Source organism: Carcharodon carcharias, chromosome 18 (genome assembly GCF_017639515.1).
Source record: "Carcharodon carcharias isolate sCarCar2 chromosome 18, sCarCar2.pri, whole genome shotgun sequence".
Lineage (NCBI taxonomy): Eukaryota > Metazoa > Chordata > Chondrichthyes > Lamniformes > Lamnidae > Carcharodon > Carcharodon carcharias.
In genome coordinates this window covers 24,638,197-24,660,491 of record NC_054484.1, presented here as the reverse complement: position 1 = coordinate 24,660,491, position 22,295 = coordinate 24,638,197, and the positions used below count along the sequence as shown (strand labels likewise).

Here is a 22,295-nt window from a genome sequence, read left to right as displayed (position 1 = left end):
ATTTCAAAATAACTAAGTAATTAATTAAACGTTTTTGGAAATTTCTGAAAGACACAATATGTCATTATATAAATACGTATCTTTCCTTTCCCAGATATATACAGATCATGTGTCTTTGTACTTCAGGCATTTATGAACTGAGAAAAATGATTTCAAATTAAAAACAAACATGGCAAGGCAAAATTTGGCTGACATATCCATACACCACATGTCAGAGTGATAGAATGTTCTTTCAAATCTGGGGTCGAGGTTCAAATCCAGCCCAATCTGGACAGAGACCTCCTTTCTCCCAACAGCTGTATGTTAATAACATTTGGAATAGTCTTGATTCAGTGTTATGAGGTCTAAGACTTAGCACCAGTTGGCACCAAATTGGTCATTTTACTTTCTGCGAGTGGTGTGCATGAGCCTGAAAGCTTTCTTCTTTTCTCTAATACTTTGTTAATTTGGTTTTTGCGTGTGATCATCAACCAAAAGGAAGCAAGTCAGAGAAACCAAGAAACATTGTTGGAGTTGTGCCTCAACCTGCAATTGTCCTGACTTCTGAGTGCTTGACACTCACAATGATGTTCACGAATGGGAAAACATTTCATCCCCTGGAACTGACACATTGAGGAGCATTCTGCTCTTCAGGATAATTCAAGTTATGCCATTTAAGATCAGGAAGCATACTTTCCACACAAAGTCCAGTTGGAAATCTAGAATTCTTTAACCCAGAAGGATGTAGAAGAGTCACAACTCCAAGGCAAGAAGCATGTAGATGATTGGAGCTTTCAAGACTGAGATGGATAGAATTTTGTTGGGTAAAGGTATCAATCAATATAGAGCGAGTTGAGGTGCAGATGAGCCATGGTCTGACTGAATGTTGCAGCAGGCCCAAAGAGATGAATGGTCTACTGGTTCCCATGTTCCCAAGAAGTGCAAACCTGAGGGCTAATATGGCAGAAAGAAGGACAATAGGAATGAAAATCGCAATCACATAGCGTTTTGTTTGAAACAATATCCAGAGGAACAAAATAAGTATGTCAACCACCAGCTTTTAAGTAATGTTCACTTATATTTGAACTAACACATGTTAGGAATTGATAATCACCTTAAATCCTTTTCTGAAGAAGAGTCATAATGGTCTTGAAATGATTGTTAATTCTGTTTCTCTTTCCATAGATGCTGCCAGACCTGCTGGGTTTTTCCAGAACTTTCTGTTTTTATTTCAGATTTCCAGCATCTGTAGTACTTTGCTTTTATTTTAATCCTTTTCTTGTCTGTTTCTGAGTATTTTTCCTTGGATGCTGATGACATCATTTAAGGGCACTAATTTAGACATGTTACTGATTCCTACAAGGAGAGGTTTACACAGCTTGAAATAAAAACCACTGATACTGCTTGTTGGGATTTTGAAGTCTACTGATGACAACCCCCTTCTAGTGCCAGCCTCTGTACCTCCATTATATCATCAGCATTCAGTTTAAACAAATACGTATTGAAGTGAAAGCAAAAAATGGAGAAAGCAGCTGCCAGTAGAGCCCAAATGAAGTGTTCCATTTACTATATTAACCTGTCTTTTCTCATTTAAATGATCTGTCATGCATTTGCAGCAGTTTATGTTTCCATAGTTCAACAAAATACATACCTTCCCTTTTGCACATTTCCCAGCTCTCTGTCCAAGTCATGCATCAGTCTCTTGTCAAATGGCATGGCAACCACAACTAAACCTGGAACTTGAAAAATAATTGCTATGTATCTTCATCCATTCTCTAATAATAATTGGATAAGAATTGTTCCCATAATGCAATTAAAATTTTAAATACAGATTCAGGAAACTATGTCACGTGCAGGCCACTCGAAGGAGCAAGCATCAACTTGAAACATTAACTCTGTTTTTCTCTCCACAGAAGCTGCCTGACCTGCTGAGTATTACTAGCATTTTATCTTTTGACTTCCAGTACAGTTCTAATTCCTGTACATGTTCTTTCAAAAGTACAAACAACTTTGCAGATACATTTAATAGCAGTTGACATGGGCGAAATTTTATTTCTGGTATAAATATAACATACAATGGGATTTTAGTTTAATAGATTTGAGAAATCTTTCACAAGACTTGTCACACTTTGTAATGCACTCCAATTCAATTTCATCAGCAATCTATCTCTTTGGTATATACAGTAATTAAGAGAACTCCCAATATAGACAATTCACCATTCATTTCCAATTCAAGCAATTATTATAAAATTATTTATCTAACCTCCTTATTATTTCCTTGAAGAATTGCATAAGATTGGCCAAGTGTCACTGGCCATTTATAAATCTGTACTAACTATCCTGCTGGTTAAAAGATAGCTAAAGCAAGATGAACTAGCCTATCACTTGTTGGCTGATTCCTGAAGAGAGATGTCAGATTTCTTCCACAATAATGATTGGTCTACCTTAACTGCAAGTGGTTCCATTTAGAAGAGTAAGAGGCAACCTGATTGAGACCTTGAAGATCCTGAGGGATCTTGACAGAGCGGATGTTTCCTCTTATGGGAGAATATAGAACTAGGGGTCATGGTTTAAAAATAAGCAGTCACTCATTTAAGACAGAGATGAGGGTAAATTTTTTCTCAGAGGGTCGTGAGTCTTTGGAACTCTCTTCTTCAAAAGGCAGTGGAAGCAGAGTCTTTGAATACTTGTAAGGCAGATAGATTTTTGATTAACAAGGGGATGAAAGGTTATCGGGGTAGGCAGGCATGTGGAGTGGAGGTTACAATCAGACCAGCCATGATCTTATTGAATGCCGATCCAGGCTCGAGGGGCCAAGTGGCCTACCCCTGCTCCTAATTCATATGTTCGTATGTACCATTTCCCTTTGAATAACCTCCACTACCAGTTCTACAATTCCAATATCCATCTCCTTCTGAAAACCGAGACAAGTACTCATCATCTTTGTCCTTCCCTCATTCTTCAAACAAGTTGTTCTCCTTCATCTGTTAGTGGCCCCACCGTACTTTGACTAGCTTTACCACTGACACACTATGAAATACCTTTCTATTGCAGTACATGGTTCTACAATCTTTTTCTCTTATTCCTCTCACCTTTTCTAATCTCCCTATCTTGTAGCTTCCCTTTTTCTCTGTTTGCACCCTGGTTTTCAATTCTTTTTAAAATCTGCATAGCATTGAAACCCTGATTGATCTTTTTTTCTCATCTCTAGTCCAGCATTCCAACTATTGCCATGGCTGAAATCAATCTATTCAATCCAGATCAGTAATTAAACCTGGATTCTTTTAGCCTCTTCAATTTAGTGGTAAATCACACAGCATCTCAAGGAGTCTTTTTAAACATTGCAGTCGGGAGATGGAATGATGGAAATATCAAAGTGAGAAAAGCATTGTGTGATGAAGATACCAAGCTCTGTAGATTCATAACACACAGAGAACATATCAGAAGTGAACCAAGGTTTGATCACTGCCCATCACATTAAACATAACCTCTGATTTTTAACCCTCTGGATTGGAACAACAAGGCAATTCAAGCTAGAGTTTCCTATAGTCGTTCAGTAGTACAGAACTTGAGTATTGCTGAAAAAGATATCTTGTCAAAATTTTTCATCTTGCACTCATCAGGACAACTGCAAGAATACTAATGTCAGGGGAAGCAACAACTTTATACTGTATGAGAAGAGAGTGCTGATTGATTCGTAAGTGGACTCTGATTGGTAGTGGTGTTGCTATGGAGAGTGCACCAGTTAATGGTGACTGACAGTTAACTACCAAGCCGTGTTTGAAGTTTAAACCATACAGCTTGACTTTGATTGGTCGAGTCATTGCCCTGAGGAATGAACCAGCAAATGGCTATCACTAATTTTGTTTAGCTAAAACAGGCTCAATGTGTAATGTTCTTTCTGTCTGCAAAGAATAGGGCTCTGTATATTAATATATGTAGCTTCCAGTACATGCAAATGTGCAACACTGCAAGTTCAACTGACAATGTTAAATTGGCTGTCAGTGTAATTTTTACCACACCAAGGACTATTTAGCAAATGTTGTCCAATCGCAGAATCAGATCTAACATTGGACATTTTGTTTTGAGTTTTGCAAGCACAGGCTGGTTGGGTACAGTCTGTACCTTGCCCGTTGCTAACAACGGTAGGGACACGTTTTTTGATACGATCTGCCAGTCTTTGGGACGTATGTAGACCGTCTCTTGAGATTATCCTGATGAGTACGAGATGAAAAGCTTTGACAAAATAATTCTTTTCAGCAATACTAAAGTTACTTAGCTATTCCACATCACAATTCAGGTCAAGGTGTTCTTAACATTTTCAATAGTGGTCATGGGGGATTCTAGACAGATTCCTCACTCTACTCAGCAGCCAGCTCAGGTCTTGTCATTTCATAGTTCTAACCCAGCAGCAACTTTGTTTATTTATTTGCTCACTTAGTTCCTTCAAACTAAAGGAAATATATCTGTGGAAGATGTGAGAGGGAGAGAAGGAGAATTGGGTCAAGTTGACCTGAGTATCTAAGTAACAAGCCTCCAACTGGAGCCTAAACAGGAAAACGCTGGAAACAGCTAACAAATTTGGTCAGTGAATACAGCAGATCTCCAGCACCTGTTCTTTCTCTTTTTGGTGCCAATTAGAATCAATCAAATTAACAAAGTGTCCCCTAAACACCTGTTCCTGCTTATTCCAATATTTTAATGTTGTGCCATTGTGGGCCTAATTTAAAGTTCTTATTGCTGCCCCCATCTTTCATCACAAATAAACAAGCAGCAGTGGAATTTACTGTTTGATGTAGCTATGTTTCCAGAATTAAGTAGCATTGAAGCAGAGGAAAACAAAATGACCAAAGAGTTTAAACATGACATGTCTTACTGTTATATTGAAACAATAAAACAGTAACTTTGTGGACACTTTAGCAAAATATTAACAGTCAAACCCATATAAACTGAAACCAATGATCAGTTAGATAACTCTTTCTTTAAAAAAGGAGGTTGGAGACTGATGTACTATCACACTCTGAATATTAAAACAGCTCTTATTTGCACTAAATAAGGGTTTCAGGCATCCTTCAACTTGCATATATTTAACTTAATTGAAAATTATCCTGTGAAAAGTTGGTAACTAATGTATCCAGAGATCATAATTAATGTGGCAGATAACCCTAAAATTTATATAATCAATATTTATATGTCATTGGTCTAGTGAGTGATGGCACCACCCATTCTAACAATTGAAGGCCTCAGTCCTGATTGCCAAACTGAGTGGAGTGGGAAGCAATTGGAGGGTTATATTTGGTGGCACATCTTCTGAGCTGGTCAGAGAAAAACAAATATTAGCCAGAGATCCCATTCCACTAATTCCTGCTCAGAATGCAATTCCTCAGACTTCAGGACTGGCAGGGTTAGGCTTGAATAAAATGTCCTTCTGGTTCAATGGTCTACTAACATTTTCACATGGAGAATAATCTTGTGGTCAAGATGTTTGGAGAGCTGTCATTGTGGATAAAACTGGAGCCCCAGCACAAATTGAGATGGCAGAGGACCGAACTACAACAACCTCTTAGCTCTGTGCAATTCCTAGCTCTTCAAATGTTCTTATATCTGGCAGAAGTCTCTCTGCTAAGGCTGTCATCATTGAATGGAACTCAGGGGTGTAAGCCAGGTTAAACAGGGTGTACTAATACCCTCATTTAAAAAAAACTCCTCAGAAGTCCACTACACATGCAAACACATATGTGCTCCATTGTCTGCATGCATTGGCTCGTAGGACATTTCATCAGCTTATGATACATTGGAGCCACTGCTATTGCCATAATATTATCTTGATTTTAATTCAGTGAGAGCAAAACAGGCAGGGCACAACTTGGATTCAATGCCAGTAAATTGGGACTTTTGAATTTCTTGCCATAGTTATGATCACAGATGCATGAAATTTATTGTGCAAGGGCACAATAAACTATGATCAGAGTTGATGTTGTTTTCAAACAACATATTGTACCTATGCTGACAATCACCTGATGCCATTTTGTAGCAATGATATTGTTGCAAGTCAACGCTTTGTGTAATAATAGCTAGATCACACAAAGTCCATGCAGCTAAAACCCAGCACTGTCACTTGGGGAACAGACCCAATTCCAAAGCAGATGAATAAAATGGGCATTATCAGGATTTGGTCTGACTTAGGAATTTGTTTGAACATCTCCGGAAAGGAACCAATTAGTTTGAAACTCTTGGAAGAGGGATAAAAAGTGTTTTGATTTTACAGGAAACAGAATTAGAAATAAAAGCAGAAAATACTCAACAGGTCAGGCAGCATCAGTGAAGAGAGAAACAGTTAACATTTCAGGTTGGTGACCTTCAGAGCTCAGAAGAGTTTGAAATGTAATAGATTTTAACCAGATGAAAAAGGGAAGGGGAAGAAAACAAACAAATGGAGAGATCTGTGATAGGGTGGAAGGCAGGAGTGATGAAATGACAAAAAAGTTGGTGGTGCAGGGTCAAAGGGAGTGATAATTGGACAAGTATAGATGTAAAGTCTAGAGGTGTTGTGAATGGCAGAATCACAAACAGCTGCTATCAGAAAGAGATAAGGGAGGAATAAACAAAGAGTAAAACCAAATCAGGCTGTCATTTTAATGTCCTATCTTTAATTTTCTACTCATGCCCACAGCCACCTGCAGTATTCCAATGAAGCTCAATGCAAATTTGAAGAACAACACTTCACCTTTTAATTAGACTTCACAACATTCCTTAGGATTGAGTTCAACAATTTCAGACCATAAGCTCTGCCCCCAGTTTTTTTCCTTTTCTGGTTTTTGTTTTACTCTCTTGTTTTTCTCTCCTTTTAGTTTTGGATGGCTGTTCATCATTTTGTCATTCACACCTCCTCTAGACACACCTTTTGTTTCTTTACTTGTCCCATTACCTGTCCCTTTGGCCCTGCACCACCAACCCTTGTGTCATCTAATCTCTCCTGTCTTCCACCCTTTCACAGACATTCCATTTTGTTCTTTTTCACATCCTCCCTACTTTTCACTTGCTTAAAACCTTTACACTTAAAAACATTTCTAACTTTTCCCAGTTCTGATGAAAGATCATTGACCTGAAACGTTAACTCTGTTTCCCTCTCCACAGATGCTGCCCGATCTGCTGAATATTTCTAGCATTTTCTGTTTCTATTTCAGATTTCCAGAATCCACAATATTTTGCTTTTGCATTAGATAAATTAAACTTCCACAGTGGTAAGAAATCCAAAGCAAAGAAACACGGTTTATTTGAAATTTATTTACAAAGGATTAGCTCAGTTCATAGAGTTGAATTCCTTTTTGAAACAGAGTAAGAGTAGGCCATTCAATCCTTCAAATCTGTTTGGACATTCTATTGGGTGCATGGCCAATCTGTATCTTACCTCCATTTATCTGCCTTTGCCCCATATCCCCCCACCCCGATACCCTTACCTAACAAAAATTGGATCGACCTCAATATGGACCATTTCAATTCTAGTTCTAGTTTTTTAATGAGATTATCCAAGATTAACCTTTGTGTGCACAAAATGTTTCCATAAAAAAAGTTTCTTTATATTTACCCAATGAAATACTTCTAAAAATTTCAACTCCTTAATTAGATTGCCCCTCAGCCTTCTGAACTCAAAGGCAAAAAAGCCAAAGTTGTCTAACATGTCCTCATAATTTAACCTTTTTTATTAATATCATGGACTGAGGTGGACAGATGCCTATTATAAATGCAAAATTTATATGTTATGAATGTTGACCTGTCTGCTTGTACATTCTGAGTAAAATAAATTTATTTGATATTTTAACTTAAAATGTGATGCTCTACTGCTCTCAAAGATTGCAGTAAGAGCATTTGGAGACTCAGGGTAACCCATTAGCCAAAAGCTGACAGAGTTTCCTATTTGTTTCTCAGGTTTGTTACCAAAATCATTATCGATAGCTCAAGGGAAAGATGGAGGCTGTCAAAAGTATGGGGAGTTGTATCATGAGGGTGATCTTAGGTACTGCAGCTGGAATTGTCTGGAGTAAGAAAGTCAGAGAACACCCGAAAGATAACAGAAAACTTTGAAATATGATTTCTCTGCTTTATCAGATTGACTATAGGGCACCCATCAATTTTATCATTACCAAGTTGATAAAATTTTGCGTGTTTGTTTTGTGCTTTTGTTATAGTAAAACAGGATTGAGAAAGTGTTAGGAAATTTCTGATTATAATACTTCATTACCAAAAAGCTACTTCACAGTCTATGAAAACATCACTCATGAAATTCTTTCTAAATCATGTGATCATTTTCATCTAACCCATCCCTTTCTTAAATTCTTACAAATAAAACTAATCACATTAAAATAAGTTAAAAAAAATATAAATATTATTCACAAAAATCATTCCTGGCCACAAACTGACCTCCAACAATTTCCTCTTCCAACAAGAGGCATCTCATCAGACATTTGAAAATTGTCAGCTTAGGGTCTGATCTTTGCCACTTAATTTGCCCTTTGTACCCTCTTCCATGGCTCATGATAATGGCATCTGTTTTTTTTCTTAGCTACTACACATACAATATCCAGCACATAACATATGTCCTTTCTTTTGCCCTTCAATTTGGATTCCTGAACTCCTCAGCTACATTCTGATTGATTTGGGTTCTAATATTTTAATTTTAAAATATATAATCTATTTATAGATACATTGGACAGCCAGAACACAATAAATCATAGTGTCTTTTACAATATTGAACAATATATCCAAACGTTACTCCCAAGACTGAAATATAATCCCTGAGCCGTGGAATCCTGTACATCTTGTACGTTAAGGCATTTTTGTGCTACATATTTGAAGAAGAAAGCCCAGCAGCACTTCTCAAGGCAAGAAAGGATGGGCAATAAACCTGGCCATCAGTCACCTCCCCAGAACAAATAATAAATATGATATTAAAAAACACTTTTGATTTTTTTTTTGGGTTGCAAAAATCCTCTGGTTCTTGTACAATAGCATGGCGTGATTTATTAGGTTATCAAATTTCTGGTGTAATAACGTTGTTTGATGTTCCTTTTCAGAATACGAAATTGAGCGCTCCTTCTTTCTACGCATGAAATGTGTTCTGGCCAAAAGAAATGCAGGTTTGACTTGTGGTGGTTACAAGGTAAGAAAATGCAAACAATTGTGAAAGAACTGTGCACAAATACTGGCATCAAGATCTCTCATAGTCTAATTTGTAACTACTTGAGTCTTCCTTTTGGGATAACTGAAATGGCATTATAGCAATTCTTGTGCTGTGGGGGGCAGGGACAAATTTTATTTCAAGAAATAAGACAAAGTAATAATACTTTATCTTAACTTAATGTTTCAAGCTATTACAACAACAATCAACTTGCATTTATATGGCACCTTTAGTGTAGTAAAATGTTCTGAGCCATTTCACAGGAGTGTTAGTAAACAAAATTTAACACTGAGTGACAAAGAGAAATATTATGAAAGATGAGGTAGGTTTTAAGGAATGTCTTAGACGAGGAAAAAGACATAGAGAGGTGAAGAAGGGCAGCAAGTGAATTCCAGAGCTTAGGACCTTGGCAGTTAAAGGCACAGCTGCTATTACAAAATCAACATTATACCTTGAAAGGAATTTCTTCTTCAGTTGCATTTTTAAGTAGTGTAAATACAATGGTCAGTGATGTTATCTGATAACTATCTCCATTTTCTACCATGATGGTTCAGTGGAGAAATGCTCCCCTTCATGTGGTCTTGATTCACTAAAAGGCCCAGATTTGATTCCTTGCTCTGTATGATTTTAGTTGATTACAGTGAGCCCTAGTATCTGGGCTATGGAAGATCAGGCATGGCTCCTGCTGCTTGTTAACATCTTTTTGGAAAGTAAGTGCGTGCATGGATGGGATTGTGCCTGACTGTGAGGCCCCTCCAGTCAAAGGGCTTGCTGGCAGTCACTGACTGGGTAAAATGTGCAGGAGCGCAACATGCGTGAAGTTGGACTGTTGGCAACTGTGGAGCTAAATGGCAGCAAAAGTTCGAATCTTTAGGAGTAAAATGTGAGAGAATAGGAGGAAAAGGCAGGGAAAAATGTTCCTCTGTTTCATTTGACCAATTATACATCATTTATGGCTTTGTCACTCATGAATTATCAGTTCAGTTTCATGCATGGAAAAAACTGACTCCACATGTGTTTGACTCTCCCAGCCTTCCCTCAATCAGTAGTCTTGATATTGAATTCAGAAAGTTCAGCTCCACCACATTAGCCTTCTTGACACTCATTTCTTCGATATCAATGTAAGTTGATGGCAAATAGCAACACAGTGACCACTATATACATAAAACACAGTTAGAGCCTGTGCCATTCTCTTGGGGAGTCAGGAGGTGAGTTACTCACCACAGCATTCCCAGACTCTGACCTGCTCTTGTAGCCACAGTATCTATATGGCTGTTCCAGTTCAGTTTCTGGTCTATGGTAACCCCCAGGATGTAAATAATGGGGGATTCAGCGATAGTAACGCCATGGACTTCAAGGGGAGATGGTTAGCTTCTCTCTTGTTGGAGATGCTTATAGTGTGGCACTTGTGTGGTGTGAATGTTACTTGCCACTTATCACACCAAGCCTGAATATTGTGCAGGTTTTGCAGCAAATGGCCATGGACTGCTTCAGTATCTTAGGAGTCGTGAATGGTGCTGATCATTGTGCAATCATCAACAAGCATCTCCACTTCTGACCTTGTGATGGAAGGAAGGTCTTCTTGAAGCAGCTAAGATGGTTGGGCCGAGGAAAATACCCTGAGGAACCCCTGCAGCGATGTCCTGAGACTGAGATGATTGACCTCCAACAACCATAACCATCTTCCTTTGTGCTCCTTATAGCTGCAGCCAGTGGAGAGCTTTCCCCTGATTCCCATTGGCTCCAGTTTTTCCTTGATACCACACTCAGTCAAATGCGGCCTTGATGTCAAGGGCAGTCACTCTCACCTCACCTCTTGAGTTCAGCTCTTTTGCCCTTGTTTGGACTAAGGCTGTAATGAGGTCAGGAACTGAGTGGCCCTGGCAGAACCCAAACTGAGCTTCCGTGAGCAGGTTATTGCTAAGCAAGTGCCACTTCATAGCTCTGTCCACACCTTCCATCACTTTGCTGACGATCAAGAGTAGACTGATGGGGCAGTAATTATCAGGTTGTATTTGTCCTGCTTTTTGTGGACAAGACATACCTGAACAATTTTCTACATTGCTGGGTAGATGTCAGTGTTGTAGCTATACTAGACAGCTTGGCTCGGGGTGTGGCTGGTTCTAGAGCACAAGTCTTCAGTATTATTGCCGGAATGTTGTCAGGGCCCATAGCCTTTGCAGTATCCAGTGCCTTCAGCCATTTCTTGATATCACGTGGAGTGAATCAAATTGGCTGAAGACTGGCATCTGTGATGCTGAGGACCTCAGGAGGAGGCTGAGATGGATCATCCACTTGGTACTTCTGGCTGAAGATTGTAGCAAATGCTTCAACCTTATATTTTGCACTGATGTGCTGGGCTCCCCCATCATCGAAGATGCAGATATTTATGGGGCCTCCTCCTCCTGTTAATTATTTAAGTATCCACCACCATTCATGACTGGATGTGGCAGGACTGCAGAATTTAGATCTGATCCATTGGGTGTGGGATCAATTACCTTTGTCTATCACATGTTGCGTTCGCTGTCACGCAAGTAGTCCTGTGTAGTAGCTTCACCAGGTTGACACCTCATTTTAGGTGTGTCTGGTGCTGCTCCTGGCATGCCCTCCTGCACTCTTCATTGAACCAGGGTTGATCTCCCTGGCTTGATGGCAATGGTAGAGTGAGGGATTTGCAGAGCCATGAGGTTATAGATTGTGGTTGAATACAATTCTGCTGCCGCTGATAGCCCACACTGCCTCATGGATGCCCAGTTTAAATCTATCCGAAATCTATCCCACTTAGCATGCTGGTAGTGCCACACAACATGATGGAGGGTATCCTCAATGTGAAGGTGGGACTTCATCTCCACAAGAACTATGCAGTGGCCACTCCTGTCAATACCGTCATTAGCATCTTCCAATTACCACTGCTATGTCATGCCTGTTCTCTATGCCTGCTCGTAAAAAATATATAATATTTCTATACACTATACAGCATAACAAACTATAGATTTTCAATAACAAATGAGATATATGGTATAATTTTGTTTTGTGGTTTTTAATTTCATTGCCACCCTTTGGGGTGGACTTCAACTAGCAGACATATGAGCCTATGAATTAGGAGCAGAAGTAGGCCCCTCAGCCCCTCAAGCCTTCTCCGCCATTCAATAAGATTATGGCTGATCTGATTGTAACCTCAACTCCACATTCTCGCCTACGCCGGATAACCTTTTACCCCCCCTTGCTTATCAAGAATCCATCTACCTCGGCCTTAAAAATGGGATGCACATGGACAATGGGCTAGTTTACATTATCACCAAAGTTTAAGATTACCTCTTTTACCTTTTACTGACTTGGAAATCACTGCGGAATGCTTGTTATCTGTTTATGTATTTGTTATGTAAATTTCAGCTGCAGCCTGTGATTAAATGCAGCATCCAAAGCACAGCTGCAAGCCCAAGTTATGCTGTTGGCTGTACCTGGCTTTATTGCACTGTGCCCAGTATTGCAAAGCTTCATTCTGCCTGTAGCAACTTTATGTTTATGACCACTTATATATATACACACACACACACACACACACACACACACACACAATTTCCAACAAAGGTCACTAAATACTCATCAATAATTGGTGTTCTGGCTAATTTGTTTACTCCCTAGACAAGAGCTACTAATGCCAATTGCAGTATGACTACCAATGCCTGAGCTGAATTGGTTAACTCAGCAAATGCCAAAGCTGGTCCTTTTGGGTCAGCTCCATTTTAGGCAGTGCATTAACCAACAGAGCCAACAGGGAGCTTGGATGGTTTCCCTTCTAAGATTAAATGCAAGTTCAAATAAATACATTTGAGTACTGTTGGCTGAATGGAGACCATCTGACAACTTCAATAGTTTTTATATCACATCATACACTACATGCTTAGAGTTCCTATGACAATGAAGTTTTTGTATCTTATAGGATTGTTCTGTTTTACTGACTTCTTTTCGAGTAAGTGGATTTTCCAATGTCTGCATTCCATACATAGCTGGAAAATGGAATCCTGAAAAATAAGTTGGTCCGGAAATCTGATTTACAAGGAAGTTGATTCAAACATTATACCAGGAGCCTTTCCTCAGCAAGGTGCTAACCTCAAGATCCCATCAGAGCACGGTGAACAAACAAAAAAGCAAAAACTGAGAGATAACCAAGAAGAGCTAGCAAAGTTATTTTGAAGCAAAATGGATAAAGACAGGAAGGAGAAAGTAAACATAACTGAGAAGAAATTCTTGTGGAAATGCTGCCTAAAGGGTGTGAAACAGGAAGTTGCAGAGGATTGAGATGGGGTGAAGTTAGGGTTGAGCAAATCAGAAAATTGGTTAAATCAGCATCAAAGCCAGAAAAGTCTAAGTAAGATGACTGGTTAAATGATGGGTTTGCTACAAAAATTCCTGCACAGTAGAAGCTGTATTGCAACAGTGTTAGATGGACCACAGATGACTATAATGCAAAGGAGAGGGTTGTTGAGCCATCAAGCCTATTCCTTCCACAGATCATATACAGTCTATATTGTACATAGTAGTAGTAACTGCACATTGTACTTAATTCTATATGAAGGACATGGAGGCATTTTTGAGAGATGAGTTAAGATGCTATATAAATGCAAGTTCATTATCACAGAGCCAATGCAACCCATCTTCTGCAAAGAATTTCTGTAAGCTTTCTTCTGTTCTCCAGAATGTCTATTCAACATTATGCTCTGCATTATCGATCCTTGACAGGCTGCTGTCCTTGGCATGACATTCTTCTGATCCCAGCAGCTCAGGAATCATTATTCTACAGGCAACATTAAATCATCTGCCTGTACTTACCCAAACAACCTTCAATTGCATTCCAAATCAAACATGCATCAAGCTTTTTTTAAAGGCCTAAATCAATAATTAATCAGAAAATTATTGTTTTTGCTTACCATTTTTCTCCATTTCTAATAATTTATTCTAATTTTTCTAATTTCCAACATTTTTCATTAATAATAATATGAAGACCACGGATTAGATATCTGTCTTTTTGGTATCTCTGCATCTCCCTGCTACAGATCATCGTATACTCAAATGGTGAACCGAAATTTCCTCCCAAAGACAAGGCTGGCAATCACAGTTGTGAACGTACATTGTGTTCTTTCCATACTGAACCATATTGGCACGACAATGCAATTCAGCACCTGGACTGCTCATTTTTTTGGCAGTTTGCTGTTTCTAAATAGATTGTGGGACAAGTTAGTGTGAAAGTAAGTGTACAGCTAAGTATTCTTTAATAAAGTTCCCACTGTTAGCATTTTTGAGTGAAACAGATTAGTTTAACTTGCTGAGACCCTTCTGTACATCTAGATAATATTTTATCCATGCATAAATCAACTCAAATCTTCCTTCTCTGTAGGTAATCCACTGCAGTGGGTATTTGAAAATACGACAGTATGTGTTTGATGTAGCTCTCTATGATGGCTGTTACCAGATTGTGGGACTAGTGGCAGTGGGACATTCACTACCACCCAGCGCTATTACAGAAATCAAACTTCACAGCAACATGTTCATGTTCAGAGCCAGTCTAGATCTCAAACTCATTTTCCTAGACTCAAGGTAAGAACCTTAAACTGGTAAAATGTTTTAAAAGCAACAGTTAGTCACTAAGATTGTGCTCTTTATATGTTAGAATTGCCAGGGCACAGGGGGTCAAGGTAATTCGACTTCACTGAATCCACAGTTTCAAATGCATCCCTTTTGCTTAGCAAATCACACACACGAAGGGAAAATTGAAGGATGGTTCATCTCCAGGCCATTGCGATCTGGCTCCTAATTAAAGAGTGGCATCATCAGAGACCAGGGGGCCCTCAACTGAAGGAGGCTGAAATGAGGAGGGAAATTAGTAGACTGGAAGGGCTTTACTCCTCCAAAAGAAACATAATAGCAAAATCTGTTGCCTAAACCCCTGGTACTGTTAGCCTGAGTTATACCAGACCACAGCTAGACCCCTCAATGAGCACCTTTTTCTAGTAGTCATAACAGGTTCACCCTTGTCAATTATACAAAACTCTACTTTTGCAATAATATGATATTCTTTGAAGCTGGATTATTTGGATGCACTTGGATAGAGAGAAAGGACTGAGGGATATGTTAAGATGCTGCGTGTCTTAAAAATGACAGCTTTGTTTGGTCACATTGGCCTATTGCTGTGCTAAAAATTTCTGTATAGCTATGTCTATAATAATCACCCCCTGTCATGTTAAAGTGCTTGTTATGTTTATGAATATGGTATTTATAGGAGTCCATGGATTCCCTTACAATGCACCTACTCTACATCATTGACCACAACTTCCTAGAAGAGGTCAGCAAGTCTGGCAGCATCGGCGGAGAAGAAAAGAGATGATGTTTCGAGTCCTCATGACCCTTCAACAGAGGACTCGAAACGTCAACTCTTTTCTTCTCCGCCGATGCTGCCAGACCTGCTGAGTTTTTCCAGGTAATTCTGTTTTTGTTTTGGATTTACAGCATCCACAGATTTTTGTTTTTATCCTAGAAGAGGTAACCACTTAGTCCTATACCCTGGTCTTTCCCTATTACCTCTCAAATTTTTAGCCACTTGCAGCCAGAAGTGTCAAGTGGATGATTCATCTTGACCTCCTCCTGAGGTCTCCAGCATCACAGATTCCAGTCTTCACCCAATTCAATTCACTCCACGTGATATAAAGAAACAGCTGAAGGCACAGGATACAGTAAAGGCAATGAGCCTTGACAATATTCCGGCAATAGTATTGAAGACTTATGCTCCAGAACCTGTCACACCCCTAGCCAAGCTGTTCCAGTATAGTTACAATATTGGCATCTACCCGGCATTGTGGAAAATTGCCCAGCCATGTCCTGTCCACAGAAAGCAGGACAAATCCAATATGGCCAATTACCAGCCCTATCAGTCTACTCTCAATCATCAGTGATGGAAAGGATCATCAGCAGTGCTATCAAGTGACACTTGCTTAACAATAACCTGCTCATTGACCCTCAGTTTGGGTACCTCCAAGTTCACTCAGCTCCTGGCCTCATTACAGCCTTAGTCCAAACATGGACAAAAGAGCTGAACACCATAGGTGAGGTGAGAGTGACTGCCCTTGACATCAAGGCAGCATTTGGCCAAGTGTGGTATTAGAAAGCCTAGGAAAACTGAAATCAGTGGGGATCGGGGGAAAACTCTCTGCTGGTTGGAGTTCATACCTAGCACAAAGGAAGATGGTTGTGGTTTTTAGAGGTCAACCATTTCAGTTCCAGGACATCACTGCAGGAGTTCCTCAGGGTAGTGTCCTCATCCCAACCATCTTCAGCTGCTTCATACATCATAAGGTCAGAAGTGGGGATGTTTGCTGATGATTGCACAATGTTCAGCACCATTCGCAACTCCTCAGATACTGAAGTAGTCCATATCCAAATGCAGCAAGACCTAGACAACATCCAGGCTTGGGCTGACAAGTGGCAAGTAACATTCACACCACACAAGTTCCAGGCAATGACCATCTCCAGCAACAGAGAATCTAACCATTGCCCCTTGACGTTCAATGGCATTACCATCATTGAATTCCCCACTATCCACACCCTTGGGCTTACCATTGACCAGAAACTGAATTGGACTAGCCAAGTAAATACTGTGGCTATAGGAGCAGGTCAGAGCCTAGGAATCCTTTGGCGAGTAACTCACCTCCTGACTCCCAAAGCCTGTCCAGCATCCACAAGGCACATGTCAGGAGCGTGATGGAATATTCTCCACTTACCTAAATAAGTGCAGCTCCAACAACACTCAAGAAGCTTGACACCATCCAGGACAAAGCACCCCACTTGATTGGCACCACATCCACAAACATTCACTCCCTCCACCATCGACAAACAGTGGCAGCAGTGTGTACCATCTATGAGATGCCCTGCAGGAACTCACCAAGGCTCCTTTGACAGCATCTTCCAAATCCACAACTGCTACCATTTAGAAGGACAAAGGCAGCAGATATATAGGAACAACACTACCTGGAAGTTCCCCTCCAAGCCACTCAACATCCTGACTTGGAAATATATCGCTGTTCCTTCACTGTTGCTGGGTAAAAATCCTGGGACTCCCTCCTTAACCACATGGACTGCGCCAGTTCAAGAAGGCAGCTCACCACCACCTTCTCAAGGGCAATTAGGGATGGGCAATAATTGCTGGCCCAGTCAGTGAACCCACATCCCATGAATGAGTTTTTAAAAATGTAATGTTTTACAGATACTACATCCAGCGCAGTTCCTGCTCCCAAAATTCTTGGTCCCAACAATCCTCCATGTGAAAAAGAAAAGAACCTAACCTTTCCCTTCATTGTCCTCATGCTAATTTATACCCCACTCATTGCCTCATCAAAACCCTCAGAAGTTGAGATCTTCTCTTACCCAGTGTGGCTCTCATGAAAAGACCAACATTTTCTGTTCTCTCTCACCATGACCAAAACCTCTCATCCTTGTTTTTCTTTGTTTTAATCTCTTTTACTGATCTTTTCATCCTTCAGGAAGTTAAACACCAAAGCTGGCCATAGTATTCCACTTTCTGCCAAAGCAATAATTTTAATTTGTATGTCAATGCATTTCTTCCTCCTACTTTATTTCCCTGTGTGTAAAGCCTAGTTCGTCTTGAACTAGTTCAATTTCTGTTTCATTAAAATTTTCTCAATTTTTAAAATCTTAATTATCAGGGTTGCAGAGTTGACTGGATACGAACCTCAGGACCTGATAGAGAGGACTCTGTACCATCACGTGCATGGATGTGATGTTTTCCATTTAAGATACGCACATCACCTCTGTGAGTAACAAGCTGCTCACCTGAAATGGTACTCATTCCAGAACACTTTGTACAGATCAATTATTGTACATTACATATCAGTTAAAATAGGCTCACTGATTTTAATCTAGTTTATGTTTCTAGATTTATAACTAAGAGGATGATATTTTCAGGTTATCAACTGCAGACTATCACTCAGTAGTCCTACAGTAATCATGGCATAGCTGTTAATTTTCAACATTATCACTCATCGATACTAAAGGTAGCTAGCTATGTGGCTAAAGTTGGACATATCACTGTTTGTTGCCATAAAGGAATGAAGTCTGAAAAAAATAATTATGATTTTCACAGTATATGTTATGAAAGTAATGTGATTATAAAGAAAATTTTCAAGTTTGTGGTGTAAACGACAATTGCAAAACATGCAAACTTAACTCTCAATTCTATCATCTTTAGTTGAGAAACAAAAAGGACAGGGTAAGCCTCATAGTGCAGAACAGCTTGGTGGAAAATAATACAATAGATGAGGTAAATGAAGAACTAATTCTTAGATACCAGCCAAACTTGCATTTTAAAAGCCTGAAGTTTAAGGAGAGAGCAAACCTAATTGATTTAAGGAATCCCACAATTCTGAGTTCTTGTAAACAATTGCATACAAGTAAAAGACAAATGATTAGTATTTAAACCAAACACTAATATGATAAAGATTTCTGGAACAAGGAAGAGCATTTTTAAATAGAGAGAGACTATTTTAGAAAGATTAGCACCTCTGTTAAAGTCGTGGCAGAAGAATGTTTTATAAACACATTAAGCACATATCAGCACAGAACAGCTTGGTGGAAAATAATACAATAGTTGAGGTAAATGAAGAAACAATTCTTAGATACCAGCCAAACTTGCATTTTAAAAGCCTGAAGTTTGAGGAGAGAGCAAACCTAATTGATTTAAGGAATCCCACAATTCTGAGTTCTTGTAAACAATTACATACAAGTAAAAGACAAATGATTAGTATTTAAACCAAACACTAATATGATAAAGATTTCTGGAACAAGGAAGAGCATTTTTAAATAGAGGGAGACTATTTTAGAAAGATTAGCACCTTTGTTAAAGTCATGGCAGAAGAATGTTTTATAAACACATTAAGCACATATCAGCTAATACTGCTATCAGCAGTTTCTTGTTGATAATGTGATTCCAGGTTCCTCGTCATATTTTTCAAAATGTTGTACAATTTGAGGTGACATTGCAAAATGTTTTAATATTCATCTGAAATTATGCTAGAAAAAATACCAAGTTTTTTTTTTATTATTGTGGAAGTGCTGGTCAAAGGACAAGTCACAACGAAGTACTACAGGCTGCTGTCAAAGCATGGAGGCTGGGTGTGGGTTCAGAGCTATGCTACCATTGTTCACAATAGTCGTTCTTCCAGACCTCACTGCATTGTGAGCGTCAACTATGTCCTCACGTAAGTATATGCATACAGTGTGTTTATCGATACAAAATTTGTAATAATGTTTGAAAGAAATAACGTGTAAGACAATCCAGAACTTGAGAAGGCCAATCAAACTCGCTCAACTCTCGATTCCCTGCATGATTATTCCATCACAAATTCTCCTTGTATCTATTCATTTTCTCTAGAAAATATTACTTCCCCCAAATAAAAGCACCAATTATTGTTGCGAAACACCTTTGTAACTCTCAATCCCACTTCTCAAAAGATGCCAACAGTGTATCACCAATGGCTACTATTTTTCACTATTTTTGGAAAAGGGAAAATGCAGTTCCACTCAGCATATCTTAAAACACCAGCTGGTAACTGAACAGAATAAAGTAAGATTGAGTGACTTTCACTGAAAACCATCTGTGTGATTCTCAAAAGAATGAAAATCTACAAAGAGAAATAAGTATACTGGAGATAACAGAGAGACTAAAGAAGTGGGGTTTGCTCCCCTTAGAGCATAGGAGATTGAAGAGAAATTTCATAGATGTGTTCAAAGATTATGGGAGATTTTGATAGAAGAAATGAGGAGAAAGTGTGTCCACTGCTCAGTAACCAGAGGACACTGATTTAAGTTGACTGGCAAAAAAAAAGGGGAGATTGAATGAACTACCTGAAAGGAAGGTAGAAGCAGCTTTAATAGTAACTTTCATAAAGGAATCAGATAAAAACTATTACATATATAAAGGAACAATTTTCAGGGCAATATAGAAAAAGTGAAGAAGTAGGACTAATTGTATAGCTCTTTCAAAGAGCTGGGATAGCTACAATGGGCCAAATGGCCTCCTACCATGCTGTAAGATTCTATGGATTTAGTGCATCATTGATGTGACAAGATGTCTGCACACTACAAGGATATGTCCCTCAACTAGTGCCAATTTTCAGGCCTCAGGCTAAGTTAAGTAATCTTGGTAGGCCTGTTGGCCTCTACCTAGGAGTCTGACAGCAGTGGGGCACAAATTTACTGATGCAAGGCCTCAGAGGCCTTACAACTCCCGGGGAATTGGAACTTCTTTTGAAAGGTCTGGTGCCAAAGCTTTTTGTAATTTAGAATTAAAATATGCCTCCACAGTTCTAGCAATATTGAATGCCAACGAGTAGGCCTCTCTTGGGAGCAGTGTTGTTTTGGGTCTACTGATGGAAAAGAATTCCAATGATGTATCTCCATCATTTGAATCATTTCATTGTGCTTGCTGCCATATGGGTAGATGTATCAAACACATTAGGGTAGTGGGCAATTAGTTGAGCATCAAAATTTGGTGATTCCCCACAGGCTACCCACCCCGGCCACAGCAGCCACACACCCCCCCACCCCACACACCACCCCCATACCCCCCCCCAACACACCCTCTCCACCGCCCCACTCCCCCCTGTCTGTCCCAGTGCAGCCCAAATACTGCCAGAGATGTGATAGGCAGGGGTGGAAATTATTGGCAGAAGGAATATCAGCCAACATATACAATGTAATGAAAATAACATTGTAGCTACTTAACAGGCTGTTCAATGCAAAAGACCAACTATGGGAAACAGTTTAGTATGTTGAACTCCATGCTAACTAATGGTCAGTTCTGCACTTATTTGGTTACAAAATACTAGTTTCTCATAGTGGTAATTCTCACTGAGTTGGTGGTGAGGTGGTAATGGAGAGATAGTTGAATTGGATCATATCAAGGACTCTGGCTCAAACTACACCAATTGGTGGTGGCCATCAAGTGAAGGAAATTTGGATAGTATCAGGCAGGTTGAAAAGTGAGTCAACTGAAGAAGCTGGACATCGTCCAGGACAAAGCAGTCCACTTGATTGGCACCACATCCACAAACATTCTCTCCCTCCGCCACTGACACACAGTGGCAGCAGTGTGTACCATCTACAAAATGCACTGCAGGGATTCACTAAGGCTCCTTAGACAGCACCTTCCAAACCCATGACCATTACCACCTAGAAGGACAAGGGCAGCAGATAGATGGGAACACCACCATTTGCAAGTACCTCTCCAAGTCACTCACCATCCTGACTTGGAAATATATCACCGTTCCTTCACTGTCACTGGGTCAAAACCTTGGAACTCCCTTCCTAACAGCACTGTGGGTGTACCTACACCACATGGACTGCAGTGATTCAAGAAGGCAGCTCACCACCACCTTCTCAAGGGCAACTTGGGATGGGCAATAAATGCTGGCCCAACCAACGAAGCCCTCATCCTGTGAATAAATGAAAAAAAAAATTACCTGAGCAAACTCAATCAGGTTACTGATATAAAAACAAAAAACTGAGAATGCTGTAAATCCAAAACAAAAACAGAATTACCTGGAAAAACTCAGCAGGTCTGGCAGCATCGGCGGAGAAGAAAAGAGTTGACATTTCAAGTCCTCATGACCCTTCAGCAGAACTGGGTGAATCCAAGGAGAGGGGTGAAATATAAGAGAATCCTCTCCTTGGATTCACTAGTTCTGCTGAATGGTCATAAGGACTGGAAACGTCAACTTTATTCTTCTCCGCCAATGCTGCTAGACCTGGGGAGTTTTTCCAGGTAATTCTGTTTTCATTTTAGGTTACTGATATATCTGTTTAGCCTGAGAAATGGAGGTGTCAATCTGATGTAGGTATCACTATGAGAAAGATTACCCAATGTTCCAAACATGCCCTGGTAACTGCATAGTTTATTTATTTTTATTTAGTGGATGTAAATCCCCAAAGACAAGTGATAGCATCCTCATTTGTTGAGTTAGACAGCCACTGCAGAGATGACACTTTTTGGTAATATGCACCATTGTTTGTGTCTTTCCAGAAGTGCATAAAGGGTTTGCAATGTTGGAGATTTGGCTGCATAGGGTTA

At 39.6% G+C, this 22,295-nt stretch overlaps 1 protein-coding gene across 1 annotated transcript in view; it reads left to right on the top strand.

Annotated features, from left to right (window-relative positions):
* The window catches only part of LOC121290546 (single-minded homolog 2-like), a 99,016-nt gene that overhangs the window by 45,500 nt on the left and 31,221 nt on the right, over positions 1 to 22,295 (top strand). The window contains exons 5-8 of the mRNA XM_041211054.1: positions 9,054 to 9,139; positions 14,556 to 14,755; positions 17,875 to 17,981; positions 19,278 to 19,425. Of these exons, the coding sequence (XP_041066988.1) occupies positions 9,054 to 9,139; positions 14,556 to 14,755; positions 17,875 to 17,981; positions 19,278 to 19,425 (541 nt within the window). The remainder of the gene's footprint in view (positions 1 to 9,053; positions 9,140 to 14,555; positions 14,756 to 17,874; positions 17,982 to 19,277; positions 19,426 to 22,295) is intronic.